Genomic DNA, 23,301 nt, shown 5'->3' on the forward strand with positions numbered 1-23,301 from the left:
TAACTTTCAATATTTTTAGTTTTTGTTTATACATTGCTATAGAAGACCTTTATTTAACATTTCAGAATGTTTTAGTAATAATAGATCGTGCAGCCGTAGCCTCAGAACTACATTTTAAAAAGATCTAATTTTGTTTGCCTTGTCCGCTATTTTTTCGTCTTTTCTTCCCCCCCCCCCCCATCCAGAAACATGAACAAGGTTTTATAATCTAGGAGCTGGAGTCTAGGATGCTCCATCTAAATTCTAGGAATTAGGATTTAAAACCCGAATTAAGAATTAAATGCATTTAATTTATTATCTGAAGTATCTAAAGCTGACATTAACAAAATTTACAACCTTGGGCTACTAACCCTACCACTTAAACGGAATGTCGGCGTAATTTTTAAGTAACCGCACATCTACAGCTGGAAATACCCGATTCACAATGGTACTCTTTAAATCTTTTACAAGTAGTAAACGTTGAATACTGTGAATCTCAGTCTTTGTCATTTTGTTGTGAAACATGCATGCCCCCCTTTAAAGGAGTTTCAAAGGGACTGACTCCGTAGCACTGCAAACTAACCAGGAGGAGAAGGTTACCGGGATGAATTTGTGTTCTCGTTACTCCTCTATTTTAAATTTATTTGGTTTCATATTAGCAATTCAAAACAATTTTATTCTTCTCAAAAGCTCTTCAACTATAGACGTTATGCTAATAAAACTGATAAATGAAACTAATAAAAAATAAATAATCTAAAAGCTAATAAATCATTTAAGATTTTAATCTTTCGTGCAGTTTACTTTAATTTGACGTGGTAGTTGAAAGTGACCTTTAAAGGAAGTTTCATTAAAGATTATTAAAAAAATGTCGAACTAGGTTTACAAAATTGCTTTTTAGATAAAGGTTTAAAGTACAATGTTGTTATTTTTTTTGAGGGCACTCTGTAATTGAAGGATCCCTTTAGGAGAACTTGAACCATCCCCCCCCCCCCCACCAAATGAAGATTATACTAAAGTCTTCTTGGCAATATTTTATTTTTCTGAAATCTTCTTAAAGAAATTATTTGTATCATTTATATATTTTATTGCATAATCTGATAAATAGCCTGTTGATGTAAAAACTAGAATTCGTGTTCAAATTAATAAAAATCAGTAACATATCTTAGACGTTTGACAATATAGGACAAAAAATAAACTATAATTTTGAAACGTTAAAAACACAATTTTTTTAAATTATACTTTTGTTAAATCAAAATGGTCGCTGATGAATTTAATTTTAGATTACTAAAGATTTGCTTAAATTGATTAAAAAGTTAATAAATACAATTATTAATAAACCAAGGTTTCCATTTAGCCTCTTCTTTGAAGATATCTTAAATTTTAAATATAAAAAACATTCCCATTTAAATTTTGTTTAATTTCCATGAATGTTACGTGCTTAAAAAAATAGGTAAGACTACAAGAATATTGATAATTAAAGATATTTTCAACACTGATTTACATTTTATTTTGTATTTAAATATCCATTTACATCATGTATTGTTAGATTTCTTGTATAAAAAAGAATACAATACATTTTGTACTGTATTCCTTAGTACAGTACTATAGTACTGGATGTACAAGATGTACTAAAGTACTGGATATACAAGATGTTCCGATGAAAATTTTTTGTTTTTCTTCAGATCGTTGAACGTCGGTAAATGCTTAGATAAAGGCCTAATCATTTTATTTTTTTGCCTAAATGTTAAATAATGAAATTTTTTCCAGTATTCAAACCAAAGCATCTTTAGTTATCCCAATATGTAAACTTTGTTTTTTTGTTCGAACCATTTAATTTTTTTGTGTGATTTTAAAACCAGTTTATATCTTGAACATCGGGATCCTCTTCAGGTTCGTCATCATCATCATCATCATCATCATCATCATCATCGTACTCATAGTTTGCATCATCATCATCCATATCATCATGACTATAGATTCTGTTGTTTAACAACATCTTATACTTTGTCTCTATAGTATTCAATCCTCCCTTGGTTTTTAGATCCAGAGGATGCTTTGTTCTTGAGTCTTGAATATCCAAACTGTTTGTAAATATATCTTTGTATCTATCCTCACCCTCATCCTCATCATCATCATCATCGTCAATTTTGTCGTTGTTAAAAATATCCTTGTATCCCTCGGTACACAAGTTGCTGGTACAAATCCACTTACCACAAGCACAAACACTGGAAAAATATAAAAATTATATTCTTAAAAATAAAAAGTTACTCCACTCTAATTTTCGTGTCGTCGCATCTTTAAACTTTGAATATTTGATCTCGAAGAATTCATAGTTTGACATTTCAAATTTATATCACATCAGGCTGTAAAGATATAAGGATTAGAAAGCTGGATTTGTTGCCAGTAAATAGTTTCCCTTTTAAACTTCTTATGAAAAAAATCAAAATTGTACTCTCCAAATATCGGTAAAAACTGGCATTTGAAACGTATTAAGATTAAGTATCACTGGAAGCTGTAAGGAGATTTTTAAAAAAATATTTAATACAAAACGAAATTTTCCTGTTTAAAATCACTTGTTTTCTAGATATTCAAAATTCATTAAACTTAAAGAAGACGACATTTTCAAATGTATAGGCATATGAAATATGAATGAATGTTATTTATATCAGAATAAATCCTAAAATAGTATTTAAAGATTCCATTTTAAGAATTAAAACATACCTAACATTTAGTTGCAAAATATTTTAAACACAGGAGTTCGTGGAACACAAAATAATTTTCTAATTTGATGACAAATAAAATAATCTACTGAAAACTTGAATGAACAATGTAAAATGAATATTTTATTCTAATTGAGAAGGCGTGGTGGAAAATCTTAAATTGTTGATAAATGATGAATACTAAATGAAATTATGCTACCGGATATATGAATGATTTTATTCAGAATAAAGAATACTTTTATTTAATAATTAGAAATCTACTAGAAAATTCTCCCTATTTCTTGAATTTTTTAATGCAAACCATATTTCGAAAATGACAGGACTAGAGAATCATACTTGTAAGATTAGGTTGACAAACAAATGCCGAAAATTATTTCAAAGATAAAAGTATTCGTATTTCAATTATTAAAATAAAATCCACTTTTTGTAAATATCACTGTATCCTAATTTACTTACCAACCATTGCACTCAACACTAGTTTCAGCTCCATCATTGTATATTCTTCCATTCAGCTTACAAACTAACAACAGTTATATATTAGGCGGTGAAGTTCAGAAATGTCGTCGTTTATTTAACCAGAGGGATTCATGCCAAAATATTTATTTCCCCAGTGAACTTAATGTTTTCCAATATTTTAGGAGAAATCCTCTTTTTGAAATTTTATGTTCTTAAAATTGGGAGCCGTTCGCAATCCATAAATATAGTAAAGAGTCTTTGATCCGTGGAACTGAACTCAAAAGCAAAATTCAGCCTTTAGATTCTTTTCTATTAAGGGATAGGTTACTGTTACCCGGTATATCTGATTTCCTTGTAAGATATTTTCAAATATTGAATTCCTTTCTTCAATAAACCTCGCGGTAAAATATGAATTAGAACCTCACTTTAATATATTCGAGTAACTTTTATTTAAAATTCATTTGAAATGAAAGAGGAAGTTATGAACTTGTTGAACTCTAATATATTCAAATCAAAATCACTAAATTCAAGTCTTTGACGAATAATTTGAAAGGTGATCCATGGTATATTATGTTCTTTAGTACAGTGGTAAGTGGATATATATATAATATATACAATGAAGACGACTTTTTATTAAGTTTTGTTGTTAACAAGCTTTTTTCGAATTATAAGTTTACAAGTAATCGAAGAGTAGCTTTTTTAATTGACTGCTTTTCATGAGTGACTTCTACTTTCATGTATGTCCTTATAGGATTCCTATCCAAGAGGGAGGGGAGAAGGAGAAAAGCTCAAAAGACCCCTTTATACCCCTGTTTACCCCCCTTATCTTATGAACACAACCAGTGATCTGAATGTTTTGCTTCTTCAAAATTGACCTTGTTATTTTTTAACATACAAAATTGAGACCAAAGGATCTAAACATGTTAACAAAACTAAGATTTTTAATCCATATAACTTTGCAACCTGATGTCATAGACCTTTAATATTTCGAACTAATGAATTTTACAAGATCATAACCAAAACTTTGAAATATCAACTATCAGGTGGCAAAGATACAGGGATTAAAAAATTAGAGTTTGTGGCATTGTGGATGATTTAAATGTCGTCAACAAAATCCCATGTTTTTGGGGGACACCCTCTACTCTATCCTCAGACTTGACCATATCCCTGTTTTTGCCAGGTTAAGAAAGAGCAACAGATTGGAGTTTTGTGGAACTTGTATTTCAACTACACAAGAAATCCATTAAGCTGGAAGCCTGTTCCTATCCCAGTATAGTGGGCTTTGCTAATGTCTCTATTAGACATAAATCTATATCAGGGAGAAACACCATTTTTACAAAATATCAAAAATACAGAATTTTAAATGAAACGTTCGAATAGTGAGAAAGCTATAACAAGGTTGTGTGGATTTTTAAAAGAAAGGATCTGAGTTTTTCCCACAAATTGAAACGTTTTAATCCCTATAACTTTTACAACATGATGATGGTGTAGAGTTGTAAACCTTTGACATTTTAAACTGAGACTATATAATTTAAAAATGTATAGTTTAAAAAATTAATTGATTTTAATGTCTACGAAGTTCGTATAGTACGAACATCAGTTGGTTTAAAGAATTGTAATAACAAATTTCCAAAAACTTTAACATTGCATCAATTTAAGTTTTTTAAAATTGTTTTGAATTTCAATTTTAAGGGGAGGGTAAACTACCTTGAGAAGAAGGAATATATCCGTCCTGAAGTATCTCCTTGTACTCTGAATAGCTGAGTCTCCAATCCATGTTTACATCTCCTTCCTCTACCAAAGCATCAAGGCACAGTTCTCTTCAAATAACACTGTGTGAGATTATTATAAAGATAAAGAGCGAGAAATAGAACGAAGTATTCACCTAAAATCTTATTTTCTATTCTTTATATTCTATTGTACTCGACCAATGATATTTCAATCTGTAAATTCTGTTAGATAATGTAGTCTAGATATGATATAACTAAGGTTTACACCATCTATAGTTACTCATTCATTTAGAAGACAAAATAAACTATACTTTTCAGATGAGAAACTAAACTGGGCTAAACTTTTCTTCTTAGAGAACGAAAAGCTTATATTTAAATTTGTTCTTTAGATATCACTCTCCATACTTGTTACTTATAACTAGAAATAAGAAAAATGAAAGATGTTGCAGGATGATTATCATTATTTTATATATGAGTATCATTATTATTGTATCAGATGTTTCTGTAAATTAGCAGATACCGCTTTCTCACAGAAAATGAAAATAATGAAAATGCCATTCTATCAACTTATAATAAATATTTTTTTACAAGCACTGTCAATGAGTAAGATTGCGGATCCTGAATATTAAAATCCTATATTTGCAATGATATTTGAGATCTTCAGTACCATAGTCAACATTTTACCTAGTTAAAGTTTAAACAAGGAAACTAAAAATAAAACTTTTATAATTCCATAGAAGACATATTTCTTTAAAATAAAGATATGCTTGGAAAATGCATTATTTTTAACTTTACAATCTACTGTTTTTCACTGCACATTATATAACAGTAAAAATAAATGATAAAATAATATCAATGTGAAAACCTATCCCGAGACCAGTGTTATTGGGACTGTTAACCTATTCAGAGACCAGTGTTAATGGGACTGTTAACCTATTCAGAGACCAGTGTTAATGGGACTGTTAACCTATTTCAAGTGATAAGAGTTGTATATTCGATTCTCAGTGGTACCCGCGGTAAAACGGGGAAGCTAAAATAAAACTTTTATAATTCCATAAAAAAGCTCAAATTCTTAATTTTGATCTTTAGCATTGAACCCGACTTGACCAATCATTCAGGTCAAACCTTCCTTACATTTTAATATTTAAGAAATTTATAATTACATCTAGTCAACAGCAAGGAAATGAATAAAGGTCGTCAATGCACCAATAATGTAGATATGTATGAATTACCCTCTTCTTACGTTTTGTAATTAAAATTATTATCTAATGATTTAAATAAAACTGATGTTTGATTTTAGAAGACCCAGCCATATATAAGATGGTAGTCTAACCCTGGAATCGACCCTGCTCCAGTCTGAGCGATCCATTCTTCCCTCCCCTCCATTCTATGATCTAATCTCTGACTTTCTCTTTAGTTACTGCGATCTTTAATCTCTGCGAAGACTCTACTGTTGACTATTCAAGAACCCTTTCTATCAATGTTTTCTCACGTTTTATCCCGTATTCTAATAAATCCTTTACAATCCCTGAAATTAGAATTGAATATTAACCTGATTTTATCAGTTTTAATCTGAGGTTGAGAACTATTTCTTGATATATACTTGTATAATTCTTGACTATCCAGGTATCCATCTTCATCAACATCCATCCCAGTAAAATGTCCAGATAGGATCTCATTGTGGGTCATACCATGACTACAAATATACATATTTCATGATTATATATACAACATACATATATATAAAGTTGTAATCTCTGTTTGTCCGATCATAACTCAGAAACCCACGGACCGATTTGTCTCACATTTTGATTGGGGAAAACTGGAGAGCCACGGAAATGTTCTTAGCTTTGAAATTCTAAATTAAGTGGGTGGACTTAAAAAGCGAAGATTTAGTTTCCCGGTAAAATCTTTCAATTGCGGGTAAACGGCGGGAGTAACAGGCAGAATTAAGTTTGAAGTAATCGGCTTTAACAGTGTAAGTTTTAGAACATTAGATTTTGAGGTGATTAATCAGTAACTTTTTTGTATACTATTTACTCATGTAATGTTAATAATATTATATAAGTCTTAATTATAAATATATACTAATATAGAAAAATAACTACCATAATTACAAATATGTAATATTTATAATAAGAAAAATAATTTCTCTTCTCTGCAAATATTACAGTTTAAAAATAATAAATATGTTCATCTAAAATAAATGAATTTTGGTTGAAAATATTTACTTATATTTAAAGCCAAATTTAGGATTAACAATTTCCAACAGTTGTTTGAAATCAATATTTAATTTAAATTTGTTTTTTTTAAAGTTCAACAAGAATTTCAAACAATTTATTGGACTTTTATTTTTCTTTCTGCCTTCATCTAATCTTAAAAAAATAATCGTGTTTTTAGATTGAAACTTTTAAAGGAAACTCTGATTTTCTAATCCTTGATACTTTAGAACCCGAATTCGAAGACCTTTGATATTTCAAACTATAAATTTCGGTAGCTCGCGTAGCGTTTGTTTGAAATATCGAAGGTTTACACAATTAGGTTGTTAAGATTTAGGGATTAGAACATTTATTTAAGTGGCAAAAACTCAATTCCTTTCCAATTTTTGCTGAAGTGGGTTAATGTTTGATATGTTCCTTGAAAAATATTGAATTTTCGTTTTTTATGTAGAAGGTTAGCGGAAAATGTTGGCTCCTGTTGCGTATACCTTGCTTCTCAAAATATTTCAGAAAGCTCGGAATCTAAAGGAGTATTTTGACGATAAATTAAAAAACTCATCTGAACATTTTATTGTGATAAAATTAATTTTGTCTTAAATAAATTGAAATGTTTATCAATTTCTGCCTTATTTTGAACGAGTTTCATCCAAACCTTGAAAAGACGACATCTAGTGCCCTAACTGTTATTTTAATTAATCTATGGTCAGTGTAATTAATAATACATTGTAAAAGTTTAATCAATTAAAAAAAATAATGAAAAATAAATCTCACGTAGAAGGTCTGTTGTTGTCTGCGTAGTTTTATATGTTTAAAAAGGAATATCAAATATTTTGTCTGCACCCGGAAGACGACAAAAATAAACCCTGAGAGGTATCTTTTCTAAAAAATCATTGAACACAGTTTTATTTATTAAAGTTATGCTTTTTAATCTGTTTGAAATTTAATGTGAAACCTTTAAAAGGTCTGATATGAAACCTTTTAAAGGTCTGATATGAATTGAATTATTACGATGTCCCAGAATTTACTAATAAATTGAACTGGTAGTTAATCCATTTTTTCTATTTACTTCCTGTTTTTTTACCAAGGCTGTTTCCTGGAGAATAGATCAAACCAAGTGATAAGCTGTTTACCTGATCCAGGGCTGTTTCCTGGAGCTGAGATCAAACCAGCTAATCAGCTGTTTACCTGAACCAGGGCTGTTTCCTGGAGCTGAGATCAAACCAACCGATCAGCTGTTTACCTGAACCAAGGCTGTTTCCTGGATAATAGATCAAACCAACTAATCAGCTGTTTACCTGAACCATGGCTGTTTCCTGGAGAATAGATCAAACCAACTGATCAGCTGTTTACCTGAACCAAGGCTGTTTCCTGGATAATAGATCAATCCAACTAATCAGCTGTTTACCTGAACCAGGGCTGTTTCCTGGAGAATAGATCAAACCAACTGATCAGCTGTTTACCTGAACCAAGGCTGTTTCCTGGAGCTTAGATCAAACCAACTAATCAGGAACTCACGCAGACGGTTCCGGTCATTCTCAAAACAAGCAACTAGGAAATGAAAATATTAAACTTAAAGTCCATCTACGACTAAATAAAGTGACATGTCTGATTTACAACAATACTCTTAAAAGCTTTGTATGATCGAGACTGAATGAGATATTCATTGATTTCTCAATAAATGACTTAAAGGATTCCTGCTACAAAAACAATGGAACAAATTGTCAGAATTATACACTTGTCAAGCTAGAAAAATTACGATATCTTCCACTTCGCTGATCAGTTAACTGTTGGAGCTCTCAGAAGTCATCGTTTCAAATATGGAAGGTGAATGAGATGGGTTTTCAGGTAAACATCCCTTCATAGAAAAAAGATTTGAGCCCCCTGGACATATTTTTGAATACACCCTTCTGTAAAATATTTGTAGATATATGTGTATGTAGTTATATCTATGAAAGGAAACTGTATATATATGTGTATGTAGTTATATCAATGAAAGGAAACTGTATATATATATGTATATATATATATATTTATAGAACATACAAGCTAGTTGAAATTTGTTAAAAATTGACAGAGCTATTGTAACAATGGAGTTTAAATAGAACTAGTATACTGGAAAGGTGTATTGTTGTGTTTATAATATAATAACAGTATGTAAAGAGTTAGACTAAAGTTAAATTTTGTAATTTTTAGTTTTTGAAAATATTTCAACGATCAACATTATCAAAAGATTTTTTTTAAAAATACTGTAAGCTAATTCAACAAAACGAATACTTTTTTCATTCTGCTTTAGTAAAAAAAAGGTGTGCTGGATCCGAAATTGGCACTAGGCAACCCGAACCATAAAAGTTGGCGGTCTTTATTTTTTTCAGCTTTGAAAATCGGCCTATAAATTTGTATTGCAATGGCAACCTTCACTCTATTACCTTTTTATTAAGGATTTATTTCCTCAAGGAAAAGAGGGGGGGGGGCGGAGGCACGGGGCGCTTTTATAGGGTTAAGAACTGGATTCTTCTTAAGTTAGCGTTTATTTCATTATGCAGAATTTTACTTCGAAAAAAAGAGGGGGGGGGCGGAGGCACGGGGCGCTTTTAAAGGGTTAAGAACTGGATTCTTCTTAAGTTAGCGTTTATTACATTATGCAGTATTTTACTCCGAAAAAGGGGGGGGGGCGGGGTAACTGAGCGCTTTTATAGGATTAAGAACTGGATTCTTCTTAAGTTAGCGTTTATTACATTATGCAGTATTTTACTCCGAAAAAGGGGGGGGGGCGGGGTAACTGAGCGCTTTTATAGGATTAAGAACTGGATTCTTCTTAAGTTAGCGTTTATTACATTGTGCAGAATTTTACTCCGAAATAAAAGAATATCAACCATAATGAGTTATTACCGCTTTCGTTTTTCGTTTAGGCCTTTTATCTTTTGCCAGAGGTAAAATTTAGCACAATGTAATGAAAGAAAACTTTTTCAACTTATAATTTTGAAATATGTTAGACATTTCAGACTTATTTAGAGCATTTTTAAAGTAATTAAGCTTTAAACCAAACCAATTATGCATTCCTATGCGATAATTAAATTTGAATAAACTTGGCCCTTCTTCACAGCAGCAGAGCAAGCGATGTTTAATTTGAATTTAAGGAAGGTTATATAATCAAAGATTTGTGTGAGCCCCCCAATAAAGGGGTCATAGGAAAAGATGCCTCAATTCAGTTCTGAAAAATTTAAAAAAAATAATTCTGAAATTATACTCACGCGGTGTAGGGACATCTTTTTCTTCTCCCCAATGTGAAATCTGTTCAATAAACTCTTCACGGGCAATCAGAGCATCCCTCTCACCCCTAGAAATATTTATTCATTTAGATATTTTAAAAACTAAAATATTTGGATGTTAACAGCAACACCCCCTGCAAACATTTAAGAATATTAACATCCCTGAAACATTGCGAAATATAAGAAACCTTAAAATTATTTAAATATCAACACCTTCCAACAACAATAAACAGTTAACATCCTTAAGAATCCTTTAAAAAAGTATTATTACTCTCTGCAAATATTGAAAATAAAACATCTTTGAGAATTTAAAAACTTAAACACCTCAGCAAATGTTTAAGATTTCTTTAGCCCTGCAAAGATTTGTTTGCAAATCCTTTAATTTGATTTAACTAAACCATTATTTATCTAACAAAAATATTCTTTCAAACCAAAATGAAAGGATTTAATCTGAAAACTGATTTACCATTCTAGGAAACCCTAAACTTTAACCTTTAGATTGGAGAAAAATTAAATGATTCTACTTTCCGGCTTAGGGAACCTTTCAGGGAAAATATAAGGAAAAAGTGTAGCCACGTTTTATGCATAAGAACCATATTACAGGAGTGTACAAGGTTCATATTATTGGTGTAGTTAGATATATATACAAGGATCGTATCATTGGTGTAGCCAGATATATAATACAAGGATCATATCATTGGTGTAGTCAGATATATACAAGGATCATATCATTGGTGTAGTCAGGTATATACAAGGATCATAGCTGAGGTGTAAGAAAAAATATACATTTTCTTTAATGTTAAAAATTTATTTAAAAAAAGATTTTTCCTGTAATTCCGTAAAGTAAGAACGAGTTTCTTAATTATAATTAATTAAATGTTGCTGGTTTATATATTTATCTTTAAAAATACATGTTTTCTCGTCAGAAAAGTAAATTAATTCCTTCATCAGCTTAACTCTGAATGTTTTATCTTTTTTTTAATTGATTTTTATATGATCTAAATCAATGGAAACTAGGCTAGCAATCCCTTTAAAGAATACATGGTAAAAGACAATCCCCCAATCCCGAAATACATAGATTTGCCTTGTCGGTCTGCTTGTTTGTCTGATTGTGTCCAATAAACGTCATGAACCAATAATGAACCAATTTTTTTGTAACAATTCACATGACGGGATGGTTTATTGATGAATTGATGAAAAAAAATGCTGGTAAAATTTAAAAAAATGCCTTGATTCAACCTATTTAAACAGTGCTTGGAACTTTTTGTTTAATAACCATACCATTTAGCCGGATACAGGTTTTAAACTCTATATATATATATGTGTATGTAGTTATATCTATGAAAGGAAACTGTATATATATGTGTGTATGTAGTTATATCTATGAAAGGAAACTGTAAGGGCACACAAATTTGTTTCTACACAAATGCTCTCGTACGCCCCTGACAAATAGTATGATTATTCGTGGCTCTAAGGAAAAATGTTGAGCGGTTATTGTTGGCTTGGTATTTCTGTATTTTAAAATAAGTGAACAATCCCTTTAATTATAAAGGATATAAGGTTGGCTAGAGTAAACAATCCCTTTAATTATAAAAAGAGTAAATAATCCCTTTAATTATAAAAAGAGTAAACAATCCCTTTCATTATAAAGGATATAAGGTTGGCTAGAGTAATCTAGAAAATAAGTAAACAATCCCTTTAATTATAAAGGATATAAGGTTGGCTAGAGTAATCTAGAAAACAATCCCTTTAATTATAAAGGATATAATGTTGTCTAGAGTAATCTGGTAAACAATCCCTTTAATTATAAAGGATATAAGGTTGTCTAGAGTAATCTAGAAAAGAAACTGAATGAAAATGTGAGCAGAATATATGAGAATCATAGGAATACACTTTATTCTTTGCATCTAGCCTGGTCAAACTGTTTTATAATTATATTTCATATTTACGTCATTGTAATATTATATTTGAAAATATAATAAAGGGACGGAAAACTTTATTTCAAGTGACCCTCTATGCTAAAAATCAGATATCAATGTTTGTAATTTTGAAAATTATTATTTTCAATTGTGGTTTCTCTACAAAAGTAATTTAAGAATTTCTGCTGCGGAAAAACTTTCAAAAGAAGTTTTCCACAACACTGCATACTCAGTTCAACTACCTTACATAGCCGGTCACTCCCTTTGAAACAACAGAAAGAAAAATTAAAATTAAAAAGATATATACATTCTACAGGGTGATACTTCAGAGACGACTGTACGGAATTTATTTAGTCTGTTTCCCTGCAACTGTAAACTGTTTTCTTTCTTTGCCAAATCATTAACTAAGCCATTAGATCATTAAGACCAAATGCTTATTTCAACCTTGGGATCGTCACATTTTAAGAGTTTTAGGTCGTCTTTACAGTCTCATCCTCTGTGGGTAACCCTGTATATCTAGCTTCCCCATCATATTTATTCAGAAGGTTTAAAGGGTTAAGTTGAGAATAGGGCATAAAAACTTTTCTCTTTATATGATCTTGTTAAAATCTGATCAAACCCCAACCCCTTGTTTGAACCTACTGCTGGCACCATAGTACTCTCATGAACCTACTGCTTGCACCAAAGTACTCTCATGAACCTACTGCTGGCACCATAGTACTCTCATGAACCTACTGCTTGCACCAAAGTACTCTCATGAACCTACTGCTTGCACCAAAGTACTCTCATGAACCTACTGCTGGCACCATAGTACTCTCATGAACCTACTGCTGGCACCATAGTACTCGCATGAATCTCTAAATCGCGTCAAATTAAAGTAAAGGAATTGAGTCTTTGCCAGAAACTCTGATTTTTTAATCCCTTTATTTTTGCAACCAAATAGTGTAGACCTTATATATTTTAAACTATAAGTTATGTAAGATCAAATAATCTAAGTTTCAAACATAAATTCTCTTAATACAGAGTTATGGAGAAGATCAGAAATATTTAGAATTTTCTAATATGTAAATTGTAATAAAAAATAATACTGTGGAGTTTGAAATATTTAACAGCCTAATTTATCAAAGAAAGAAAAAACTCAACATTTTCTGGTTCAAAAAATATCAATTTTTGCAAAAGATTTCAAACTTTGTTATGTTTAATCTTTCGCTTGAAAAAATGATTTTGCAGCTGAAAGTTTGTAAGTTCTGGCAGAACCCGATAGGATAGAAAACCCCTCTGTTTTAGAATAAAAAGTTTCCTCTTTCTACCGCTTCAATATTCAATATACAGCTGGGGGATAGGTTAGAGTTCAACTTTTTAACAGTTTCCAATCGAATTCTAATTTTTCCATTGAAGAGGAATAATATTTTCTTTTCTTTAAATTGTTTTATTCGGCTTAGGTCGTCTAACCATTTCTTTCATTAAATTTTGTAAACACGACAAAGGTATCAATGATGGTTCACAGATATCATGAAAGATAGTTATAAAAGTTGGATAATTCTTAATCTTGTGACATTAACGCGGTTGTTGTTGAAGCCCTCTACATTTACATTCTAGAAATATAAAGAAATTTCTTCAAGCTTCAGTTCTTCAGATGTAATGGACAAAATTATTTCTGAGTTTTGAGTGAGAATAATGTGGATTGTAAATTCCTTTAAGGTTGCGTTTGCCTAAATAAGAACTGCAAGGATATAAAGCTAAAGAAACTGTATTTATAAAAATCTGATGTTGAAAGAAAAAAATACAAAATTTTTTTTTAACTCAGACTTTATTACTGCTTAAAGTTTTTCAAATAATCCTTGAATTATTACCAAAAAGTCACATGCGTATTTGTTACTAGTCGTAAGAAGATATTTATTAGAAACAAGCGATGTCTTTTTTAAAAAACTTAAAACTGCAGAAATATGTTTATCAATTATGATTTTCTACTATTTTCAAATAGTATTTGAGAAAAAATAATTTTCTGTCTGTACTGCCTGACAGTCATGACATTGCAAGGCTAATTCGTCTGAGAAAACCAGGGTTTTCTTATCTTTTTGATATTTTAAACAAAAATGGAATTGTTTTGAGTTTTACTTTTTATTTTGTAAACATTAAACAGTCTCCTGTGTTGCTAGTTAGAAAGAATGTAAAAGAAAGGATAAAATTTGAGAATGAAAAAAGGATTTATTGCTCCATGGTTCAAATGGAAACATTACCAAGCAGTCACATTAATCTGTATCCAATCCTTATCTTTAGCTTCTTCTAACAACATTTTTATTTCAAGATGCATGCTATTCTTTCATTGTCGGAAATAATTTCAACCACAGTTTGTAACTTTTATTTTATTATTTCATTTTACATGTTTCTATACATTGTAAAAGATTTTGACTTCAAAAGATCGACGTGAGACGTGAAACACATGAATAAAATGTGAATAGTAAAAACTGAAACATCTATACTGTTTATTACGGACTTCAAATATTCTAATCCCTATATTTTTGAAACCTGACGGTGTAAACCGTTGATATTTTTTGATATAACAGTGATTAGAAAATCAGAGTTTCTTGCAAAGACTCTATTTCTTAAAAACACTTCTCACTTTTTGGCTGCAGTAAAAGAAATATGAACTTACTTACAAAAATCTGGATGTAAAGATGAAATATGAACTTACTTGCAGAATTCTGGATGTAAAGATGAAATATGAACTTACTTACAGAATTCTGGATGTAAAGATGAAATATGAACTTACTTACAGAATTCTGGATGTAAAGATGAAATATGAACTTAATTGCAGAATTCTGGATGTAAAGATGAAATATTAACTTACTTACAGAATTCTGGATGTAAAGATGAAATATGAACTTACTTACAGAATTCTGGATGTAAAGGTGAAATATGAACTTAATTGCAGAACCCTGGATGTAAAGGTGAAATATGAACTTACTTGCAGAACCCTGGATGTAAAGGTGAAATATGAACTCCATCTATGCATGCTGTTCTATGAAGTTCACAGTGATTATCATAGCTCTTACCATCCGACCCACAAACCTAGAATATCAGAACTCATCAAGGGTTGGGGACTAACGTTTCATAGGAATTCGTGATAAAAACAGAACATGTGGAAATGTCAAAATAAATGGTAACTTCAGCGTTACCCACAAAGATGCAACTTCAGAGACGAGATTACAACTCACTTGTATTTTTCAGATTCGAGAAGCGTTGCAGCAGTTTAGTCCAGTGAACACTTTACGTCCTTTACTTATTGATTTTTCTTACTTACTTATTGTTTCATAGTTTTAGGCATGCATTTCAAAGCTTAGTGTTAATGGAAGTTTAAGTTAATTTTAAAGGACTGTGTACTTGTAGTTCTTACCGGCTTCCAATGATCCGGACATTTAGTGATGCAAACGCAATCCGTATTCTTGTTCTCCAGTACAACACATTCCCGCCCAGCTCGACACGCTACAGCGGAGCAAGCTTCATACGGTAGTACAGAACCCTGCAGTACAGTACATTAATATATAACATAGTATACAATATAAAAGTATAAAGTACATAGATTAAAGCTAATATTTTTATGATTCAAAGGAAGTGATTGGACGCCTCAAACTCTAATGTTCATAGCTTGAATATTTAAAATCTAAATCCAATCCTGTGATATTTAAAATTTTGATTATTTCATCTTAAAATAACTAACAGATAAAAAAATGCGGTATTTGTCATAATTAAGATATTTTAGAGTTTGTTTTCGTATTATTTGATTTAAATAACAAGCTGGAATTTTATATAGATAAATATAGCATTTTATTTTATATACATTTTATATACAGTGAAACCCTTAATAACGAATACATCAAAGGAATTCATCGAATGTCGTATTCTTCACTTTCTGATAATGGAATGTTGCAGATATTTAGTTTTTTAATTAAATGATTATATGGAACTCTTTAAAACTGCTCCCGCATATTCATAGCTATTCATTTATTTTCGCAAATACTGAAATTTACGTAATATAGTATAAAACTCATTGAAAAATTGTCAAGACGACATTTGATAAATTCTTCCGATGTATTCGTTGTTAAGGGTTTCACTGTAGTAAAATATTTCGATGTTTAATGCATTCTAAAATCTGTTTTCATTTCAAACAAATTTTCTACTTTTAAAAAAAATCCACAAAAAAGTTTTCCGAATGTTTTCTGTTCTAAGGTGAATGTACGTATTTTATAATTTTGAATTTATGTTCAGGTTTATAGACTGGAAAGTTTTGATAAGAAGTTATCCCTGCACAAGAGAAGATTCCAGATATAGTTATAGTTTATTTAACATTGAACAAACTTACATTGTCTCTTCGTAAAAAGCTTAAACTTGTCATTTTCAGGCTTTAGAGACAAGTTCTTTATAATATCTAACAAAACTGCTGTTTATAGATTAAACACACGTACTTTTGTTGTAATGTAAGTCTGGGCATGATAACCAAAATTTTCAAAAAATGTTAAATAAACTCAAATTTTTTCATTCCTAATCTTTGCAACCTAATCTTTGAAAACCTAAGAAATTTATACTATGACTATTTGGTCTGAAATAATTCAAAGTTTTAAATTTCATAAGTCCAAAGTCAAAGATTTAAGGATTGTAAAGTTATAGTTTTAGGCAAGAAATCAGAACGGTAAAATCAAAGAAAGACAAATAATGTTAAAAAAAAGAAAATTGTTTAGTTTTATCAGATCAAGGTTTGATAAAAGCTTGAAAGCTTAGAAGTCCATTTGAAATACAATGATTAGATTTATTCAGAAAATTATGTATCATTCCTGGGTGTATGGGGTACACATATTCCTGGGTGTATGGGGTACACATATTCCTGGGTGTATGGGGTACACATATTTACATATTTACATTGAAATTCTTTAAAAAACTGCGTTGTACATAGAAGTGCGGATTTTTGATAAATATATGAATTGTCAGCTGTGTTCACACTGTACACAAGCGTACACTCTAGTCTTTCGACAATTTTAGAGATACACTAACAGAGTTCTAAGCCGATCATGATCCGTCAAAGGATTAAAAGTTTACCGTGGTAAATCGAATATTCTCCTATTTGCATGAAAGTCACCCGAAATTACGCTTATCCCTGGATTATTATAATAAGCTCTTCAATTTTAACATTGCGCTGATGATATCCATGTTAGCAGATGTTACTCAGCGCCATCCCGACCAAAAGTTTTTGCCACTGGAAAAGAAGCCCAAGAACGTAAGCTATAAGTTGATTTACTGAATATTAGTGAGTTTATACTGTTGTATAATGTATTAAAAAGTTTGAAATTGCATAAATTTAAATGCCAGAAACCAGTAGTTCGACTTAACTGGTTTGTATTGGATTTTTATTAAAGTTTTTATACAGGACTTTAAACTGGTCTAAACACTCACATCTACCAATTTATGAGATGAAACCTCTAAAATGCTATATGGGAGGGGGGATAATTTAATCAAGGTGATAGTTATGTATAACATCTTCCTTTCTCTCCTTGAGTCCTCTTGAAACATAATTTGAATTTCTCTTCTTTACCACCAAGATACCTTCAATCCCTACCAGTCTTGTATATAATGTATCCTAATATGAAAAGCTACATATAATGCTTATATGGTTGTCCCATTATTTCACAATAGCACGGTTTTATTCGTGTACTTTATTGTGCATCCTCACAGCACTCTGCGTCCTCAATGACCTCATATAGTGCTATCAGTCGTAACAGAGAATGTTTACACACTATAACCCTGGCACGTTATAGTTTCATTATTTTAGTATTTCTTTATTGATGGTTTTTATGTGTCCAAAAAAAACGTAAAAAAAAGCTGAACCGATAGGCCCCAAATTTTGCTTAGGGCCTCACACGACCCCAGGAAAGGTTTATGGCTGGTAAAATTAAAAATGTTTTTTGCAAGATATTTTTCTATTTTTGCAAATCCATAGATTAAAAATAGAAAAATTTGTTAAATCTTATATTGTGATTTTCTAATTTTCATGATAATGTACCAACAACTTTTTTGTATTAAGTGATATTTAAAAACCAGTATTTTTACAACAAGAAATGATGTTATTAAAATATATTATATATTGTTAATTGTTGTATTGGCTACCAAAGTATTTTGATTAACTACTTCAGGTTTGAATAATGAGGAAGGAAACTGAAAGAATATTTACCTAAAACTTGATAAAAAAATGCGTTAAAAGAACATTGCATGATTAAGTCTTTAAAGTTTGATAGATGAAGTTAAGGGGGAAAAAGGGGAAGGGGTAAGCATTTGAGGGAGGGGGGGGGGCATGGTATCGAATGGCATGATGCAATAAAATCAAAATTGGAAAAGTTGAAACGCAAAATAAAGGATCGAGTAGAAAAGAAAAAGCCCCTCCCAACCTTTTAAGTACCCCTTCATGTGTACATATCCAATTCCTAGCAGTGCCCTGATCTTTAAAACGAAAATATCCTTTCTTTTCTATCTGAAAATTAACTTTCTGTTTCTTCCTCATCGTTGCATACAAAAAATTAATAGCAGAAGCCCTAGGAAGTTACAATTACAATTACAAGAAAAAGAGAGAGCCTGTTCTAGCCGCGGCGCTAGGCCCCCTAACTTGTCTTAACCTGTCCTAACCTTAAATATATACTAATCTCTCTTTTTTTGTTATTCGACGCGACAAGTGCACGTAACTTCCTTGGGCAGCTGCCAAAATGAATGGAATGGGGTAAAAAGGATTAATAACCGATATTCTTTCAATAATTTAAACACTAAAAGATGCCTTTCATCTACATTAAGACCATAAAACTGTGGAATAGGAAGACGACATTGAATCAATTTATGATGTTATTAAGAAAAAAGGATTTTAATTAATTAATTGAAATGGGACTGTCATTAATGTATAATGTATAGTGTAGACACTACACTATAGTCCATGTTCAATTTGAAGGCATAGCTTGAGTCTAGCAGTCGTCTTCCTATTCCAAAGTTTTTTGAGTCTCATTATAAAATTAAACACAGCCGATCAGAAATCACACTTTTCAGCTAGACGATCTTTTGATAATAAATGAAGTTTAGAAGAAAATAAACTGGAATTATTAATATATTTATATATATATATAATATATTGCATAAAGTTAAAGCGTCGTGACTAAATTTCTTGATAAAAAGGCATTAAATCGGTTTTGGATTAATTCTCCTCTTTTGAAGATGAAAAAATCTTAATATAACACAATAGCTCCTCAAAATTATATGTACACTTTGTTACTAGAAATGAAACTTGAAACTGGCATTTTATTTGATTTGATTTTTTTCTTGAAGAAACTAGATTTAGTGATTGAACAAATTGAATATCATATTTCCCGGTGCACCCTTTTAGTGATCAACAAGATCTTTAATATTTCTCATTTATTATATTTCTCATCTATCTATATATATAAAGTTGCAATCTCTGATTGTCTGTTTCTTTATTTGTCCGATCATAACTTGGGAACCCCTGGACCAATTTGCCTCAAATTTTGATTGGGGAACTCGGGAGAGCCACGGGAATGTTTTAAGCTTGGTTTTGAGATTCTAAGTGGAGTGGGTGGGCTTAAATGGCGAAAATTCTGTTTTCCGGTAAAATCGTTCAAGTGCGGGTAAATGGTGGGAGTAACTTTTAGTAACCTAGGCAGCACTGGGTTCCCAAGCTAGTATATAATAAAGTAGTAAACTCTGTTTGTTTGTATGTATGATCATAACTCATGAACATTTTAACCAATTTGCCTCAAATTTTGATTGGGAATCTCAGTTGAACCACAGGAATGCTCTTAGCTTGGTTTAAATATTTAATCTGGAAATTACGAAAAGAGGAGATCAAGCATTGATCTCGATATCCACCATTCTAAAGTTTTCAGGCTCAAGCTAGTTTCTTTTATTTCTCATTTCTTATATTTCTCATTATTTCTAATTGTACTTTAAGATATATAAATCAGAGGGGGGCTATGGGGTTAAGAAGAATTACTTATAAAGAGAGTTTTAAACAAAACAGATTCAAAGTATTTTGAAAAATATTTATTTGTACAACTATTTTGATATTGTAGATATTTGTAATATTATTATGAAAATGTGTACTGTACAGCCAAAAAAATTATTAAGAAAATGAGTACTGTACAGCCAAAAAAATTTCTTAGTAAGAAATTTTTTAGTTAAAAGTAAATAATTAAAAAAAAAATAATTTTCTGAAAAAGTTTTAATATTTTTTTCATTGTTCGTGGGGTTGTCAGTGAAATTTGACTTAACGATTACTTAAAAAAAGATTTACTAACAAATATGGAATTTATATGAAATAATAATACTAAAAATAATTTTAAACCAAGAAAAATTGTTAAAGCTAAAATTTGTGAAAATATTAAATTTCATTAAAATGTTTAAAAGATTTTCTTTTACTTCATCGATCTACTCAAAGTTTACTTTTCAAAGCAGTTTTGCTTAGAGTTGGGAAGCATTATTTTCCGTTTTTATTTTTAATATTCTAGAGTTTTTGCCTTTTATTTTATATCAGTTTTCTTACATAAATTTAGGCACAACTTTGACTGATTAAACCCAGCACTCTAGCTTGTAGTGTAATAAAAACAAACTTTAAGAAAATACAATTTTATAATTGTTAAATTTATCAGATTTTTGTGGAATCTCTTGAAAGCCTAGAAATCCTGAATGTTAAAAATGGATGATAATAATTTCCAACTTTAGTTTTACTGGACAAGAGTTGCGAAGCGTTCTAAATTCTTGATAGTAAATGATAAGTTATAAATAAACCTGGGCTCCAGCTAGAATAATTATTATTCCCAACATCTCACTACTCTTCATTCTGCTCGCATATACACTACAGATCACAACACTATAGTTTAAAAACTAATTAAGAGAGTTTTCAGGCCGTTTCAGGCCGGGTTTCAGGCAGTTTTCAGGCAGTTTTCAGGCAGTTTTCAAGCCAAGTTTGTGCGATGAATGAAATGAAGCCTCCGCATACTGCATACCTAAATATAGAAGGAGTGTCAATATGATTAATATTTGAACTCAGATTTACTATGACGTCATCATGACCCCTTCTGATCATACATACATCTGACAATTATAATTCAGTAAATAAAAAAAAAATTCTACGCTGACCGTAATAATAATAATAATAATAATAATGATGATGATGATGAAATTTAAAGAAAATTACTTTTTAAAATATAAAGTTAAAAACAAGTGCTTGATTTACATGATTCTACATGCACATGTCTATGGCTACAGAAAAGTATGAACAAGGTTTTGAGGTAAAATTATAGACAATGCCTTGCGACACAAGTCCACCCAGTCTTAAACATTGACGCAACTTTTCAAAGTGTTTGGAACTATTTGTCTCACTTTAGAAAGTTTTAAATTATAATTGATTATTTCTGACTCCTCATGAATGTATTCTTTTTCTTTAAAAAACTGAAGTTTAGGTTTGAATTCACATTGAACCCCGATATCAGATAAAAAAGGGGTTTAGGTTTATTCTTAGAAACTTTTATATTAAATATAGTGAAACTTTTATTAACAAATCTGTTAAATTTTGAAAGATTAGAAAGATATTTAACTAAAAGCATTGAGTGTCTTCTTTAACTTCAAAAAAAGACATTCCACTGAATGAATACCAATTATGATCACGTCGTGATTTATGCAAAAATTAAATGCTGTGCGATGATTTCATGATTATCAGATTATTTCTCTGTTTCTTAAATATTTAGTTTTGAAAAACTCCAAACTTTCAACGATTAACGTAAATATTGTCAAATTGTCTGATTTATTTTTAGAACTTTTCGTAACAATATTTGTGAAAACATATTTTTCTACTCACATCTGAACTTCACTTTTATCAAAATAAAATTAAAAAAAATATTTTTCAAAATTTCAGATAGTTGAAATGTATGCGAATGCCAGGCTGGTTTAACGAGTTTAAAAGGTATCTGTCATATTTTAGAGAGTCAAACATCTAGTTTTTAAATCATAAATCTACCTTCACATTCAAGCAATTTAATCCGGACAAATTTCAAGCAGTGACTTGAAAGCTAAGCCTTTAATACCTTGATGTATCCTGGGAATCCCTAATCTCACAAAACACAAAATATGGAGCAGAGCTTTAAAATACTCTCGAGTAACTTTCACTCTTGTTGTGTTGATGGTTTGAAGGTTGGAACCGGACTAAAGGATGGTTTTTCTCTCCAGTAGAGACTACACACCCGATACATTTAGGACCGGTTACTCAGATACTACTCATACATAGATATAAATATATAGATAGATGGATAGATATACAGACGGATGTATCACAAATACGTCAAATAATATGTGAACTGATACATATACAGTCATAACCAGAAAACTGTGGAATAGGAAGACTAGACGAAATTATAGCATTTCTGAAGTGAGTTTGATGTTGTTTAAAGCATATAGCTTTACTTGAAAGTTATTAAATTACTATTTAAGTAAAATGGGTCTGTTTACATTGCACAATTGCTGAGCCTCATGTTCAATGACCTATTAAAAGTCATAACTTGAGTTTAAAGGTCGACTTCCTATTCCAGAGTTTTATGACTAGACAAAAATATGGAAATGGGTATTACAAGTTGGAAATGAGATAAAAAAATATAAAAAAGTTAATAAAAAGATTAAGTTAGGCAGTCAAATTTAAAATAGATAAAATGATAGAAGCTTTGTAATTAGATAGAAATTAGGTAAAAAGATAGAACTTTGATAAAGAGATATGAATTGCTGATTGATGATAAAATGATAGGAATTGGATAGAAAGGAGAAACTGCAGGTGGTAACTTAGAACACATATAGAAATACATAAATACGGTTTAGTTTAAAAATTGGATGAAAGGAAGATAGATAATTGGAATGAAGATAGAAATTTTGTGTACAAACACGGATAAAAGTAGAAGATGAAAAAGGATAGAAATATA

At 30.5% G+C, this 23,301-nt stretch overlaps 1 protein-coding gene across 2 annotated transcripts; it reads right to left on the reverse strand.

Annotated features, from left to right (window-relative positions):
• Positions 1-1,468: 1,468 nt before the first annotated feature.
• Positions 1,469-22,551, reverse strand: LOC111708623 (follistatin-related protein 1). Of its 2 annotated transcripts, none has more exons than XM_023482057.1 (10): positions 22,420-22,551; positions 21,125-21,342; positions 15,690-15,815; positions 15,261-15,364; positions 10,356-10,441; positions 8,565-8,652; positions 6,438-6,581; positions 4,863-4,975; positions 3,156-3,219; positions 1,469-2,204 (listed from the first exon to the last, which is right to left on the reverse strand). In XM_023482057.1, the coding sequence occupies exons 2-10, from the start codon at positions 21,173-21,175 to the stop codon at positions 1,829-1,831; spliced, it is 1,152 nt and encodes a 383-aa protein (XP_023337825.1). In that variant the 5' UTR covers positions 21,176-21,342; positions 22,420-22,551; the 3' UTR covers positions 1,469-1,828. The 2 variants fall into 2 exon arrangements, with proteins under 2 accessions (XP_023337825.1, XP_023337826.1); XM_023482058.1 differs by having other exon boundaries at positions 22,353-22,551.
• Between the last annotated feature and the right edge of the window lie 750 nt (positions 22,552-23,301).

The sequence above is a fragment of the Eurytemora carolleeae genome, unplaced genomic scaffold (assembly GCF_000591075.1).
Source record: "Eurytemora carolleeae unplaced genomic scaffold, Eaff_2.0 scaffold877, whole genome shotgun sequence".
NCBI lineage: Eukaryota > Metazoa > Arthropoda > Copepoda > Calanoida > Temoridae > Eurytemora > Eurytemora carolleeae.